General features: G+C 51.5%; 1 protein-coding gene across 1 annotated transcript; it reads left to right on the top strand.

Annotated features, from left to right (window-relative positions):
- The first annotated feature begins 1,371 nt into the window (after nucleotides 1–1,371).
- On the top strand, nucleotides 1,372–2,292 carry OR10P1 (olfactory receptor family 10 subfamily P member 1). The gene is given in 4 exon segments (XM_037030176.1): nucleotides 1,372–1,495; nucleotides 1,498–1,593; nucleotides 1,596–1,700; nucleotides 1,703–2,292. Coding segments are annotated over 4 exon segments (915 nt in total).
- Nucleotides 2,293–2,894: the final 602 nt, after the last annotated feature.

The raw sequence follows: 2,894 nt of genomic DNA on the forward strand, positions 1-2,894 counted from the left end.
GAGAGGGAGAGAGACCCAAACAAACAAAAGGCTGTCTGAATTAGAAGGGTCTCCATAGAACATTAAACAAGAGGTGAAACTGTAACAAAGAAGGCTGGTTAAGTGATATACATAATTCAAAGGACTAGCACTTTCTTTCTAGTTTTTATTCATTGAGCCACTAGTGCTCAAGTCATACACTCAGGTCACCTCTGTCATTCCCTACTGTCGGGTGTCATTTGCCCCAGCTAACATCTGGGTGAGCATTTCCTATTTCTAAAGTCTTCCTCAGCAGCTGGGGAGAGGGTTGAACCCCTAGACTGGGTTGGGAAGTTCTACCAGAAATCAGACCTGTTGCTATTTCAGCAGTTTCTTTTCTTTGAGCATTAGCACTGTTTCCGCCCCCGCCAAAGGATTTTGAAAAAGTGCTCCCCTTAGTTTCCAGGAGAGAAGCAGCCTAGGGACTAATTCTGGGAGGGGGCCACAGGGCCGAGGGCAGGCTTTGGGCAGTGGGCCGAGCCGTTCAGCAGATAGATGCTGACCAGGGAGCTAGAACACTTAGTTTCTGATCCCAGATTCACGCAGGCCTTGCCTAAGGACCCTGGGTACATCCCAGACCATTCTGCATTGTGGCTCCCATTGTCCTTGGTGTGGGGACTCCAGAGGACAGGCCTGACAGCAGGGAATTCAGAGGGGCTTAGGCACTAGATGGAGCAGGAGGAAACTGTTTCCTTCTCCCTGGTTACCAGGCAAAACTCCTCTCTCCTTCTTCAGCTTCCCTGCCTACTTTCCCTCCCCATCCTTTGCTCTGAGCCTTTGGCTCTTGTGGGGATTGAGCTTCTGTGACGTGATGCCAGGGAGGGGCATTCTGAGGGATGTGGGGACCCATCTGCAGATAAAAACCCCACCTGCCTCCTCTCCATAGTCTTTATTCCCACATCTTCTCTTTCTCTATCTTGCTTTTGTTTGTACTCCAGCTTTTCTCTGCGTCATGGTGGATCCATTTTTCGTTCCAGTCTCCTTCTGCCAGCTTTATTTATTCTGTTTGCTCACTCAGCTTTCTGCCTGCATTCCTCACCACTTTCTCAAACAGAACTATTCTATCAGTTACACCTCTTTGCTTTTAGGACACAGAACTTCAGTGAGTGGAACAAACTACCCTGTGTTTTAAGATCCCAACCTTGAATGAGGAATGTCTGTCATTTCCCACCAACTTTCCTTGTTTACCTTCTTTCTGTCCTGATGGGTTTTTCTGGGAAAAAATTGCCAGCAGCCCAGGTGCTTACCCATCTGATTCCTGGTAACTGGGGTGTTCTTGTGGACAATTCCACGCATTTCCTGCTGCAGCCAGAGCCCTCCCCTGGCTTCTTCTTCCAGTCCTTCCTAGGGGACATGGAAGCTAGCAACCGCACAGCAGTAACTGAGTTCGTTTTGCTTGGGTTCTTAGGTTTTGGTTCCCTTCTGGGACCTCTGTTTTGCGGGGTGCTCTGCATCTACCTGGTCACCTTGCTGGACAACTCCTAATGTGGGCCAATCCTGCCCCGCACTTGCTCATGTATTTCTTTCTTTGCCACTTCTCCATGGTGGAGATCCTCTACACCACAACAATTGTGCCATGCTGGCCGATCTCCTGTCCTCCTGCCCTACAATCCCACTTGCCAGCTGCTTTACCCAGCTCTACTTCTCTTCCCTCTTTTGCATCGCAGAATGCTGCCTGCTCACTGCATGGCCTATGATCGCTATGCTGCCATCTGCTGGCCGCTGCATTATGGTACCCTTGTGAACCAGGGTGCATGAGCCCGAATGGTGGGGGCCTTGTACCTCGTGGGCGTCATCGCTGGCAGCACTCACTTCATCTTCACCTTCACATTGCCCTTCCACAGTGCCAACACAATCCACCACTTCCTGTGTGACATCCTGACTGTGCTGAGGCTGGTAGGCGCAAGCACCTTTTGGGGTGGAGTGGGCAATCTTGGCGTTATGATAGCCTTTATCCTGACCCCCTTCTTCCTGATCATTGCCTCCTATGCTTGTATCCTTGCCACCATCCTTGGGGTCGCAACATCCCAGGGTCGTCGAAAAGTCTTCTCTACCTGTTCCTCCCACCTGTTTGTGGTCATGGTTTTTTGGGGGACTGGGACTGTTGCCTATATGAGGCCTTGGGCAGGCTCCTCTCAGGCTGCGGACCAGATCCTTGCCCTCTTTTATGTAATTGTCACTCCCATGCTCAACCATTTTGTTTACACTCTGAGGAACAAGGAGGTCACAGGGGCAATGAGGAGGCTCATGAAGAAATACCTTTGGAGCCCTTGACCCCCTCAAGGTCTTGGAGATAAGGGCCTGATTCCTGTATATTTTCAAGGGGGAGGGAGAAGCTGGGAACTGCAGTCCTCTGGGGTCTGGCCAGCTCCGCTGGGCATGTGTGGGGTTCCTTGGCCTGCCCAGCTTAAGGGCTCAATCCACTGACATGCTGCTCAGCACTCTGCTTTGGGGCCTATTCTTATGGTCTGGACCTGACTTGCTTATAGGTACAGAGCTGGAGAAACATGCACCTGAAGGAAGGCTGAGGAGAGAAGGCAGCTGTGATCATCTTGTGTGATGACTGAGCAACCCCTGGTCTTTTCTAATGCTTGGAGGACCTTCCTGGGAAGACCAGACTTCCTTGTTCTCCCAGACTACTCATTGTGAGCTTCTGTCTCTCATATCAGTTGCCTCTGGTACAATGAGAGCTCCTTTACTCCAGGTATGAGGCCTGATTGGGACGGGGGGTGGGGTGGGGGGGTGGGGGGGTGGGGGGTGGGGCCAGGGTGGCAGGGAAGGAGCAGGGGCAGGGAGTGGCTGGCCTGGCTTTGGCAGTTTAGGTGCATCATGTTTGGTTCTGCTCTAGGTCTGGAAGCGTCTGTCTAATGACTTTG

The sequence above is a fragment of the Sturnira hondurensis genome, unplaced genomic scaffold (assembly GCF_014824575.4).
Source record: "Sturnira hondurensis isolate 20B ecotype Veracruz unplaced genomic scaffold, ASM1482457v3 Scaffold0020601, whole genome shotgun sequence".
Classification (NCBI taxonomy): Eukaryota; Metazoa; Chordata; class Mammalia; order Chiroptera; family Phyllostomidae; genus Sturnira; species Sturnira hondurensis.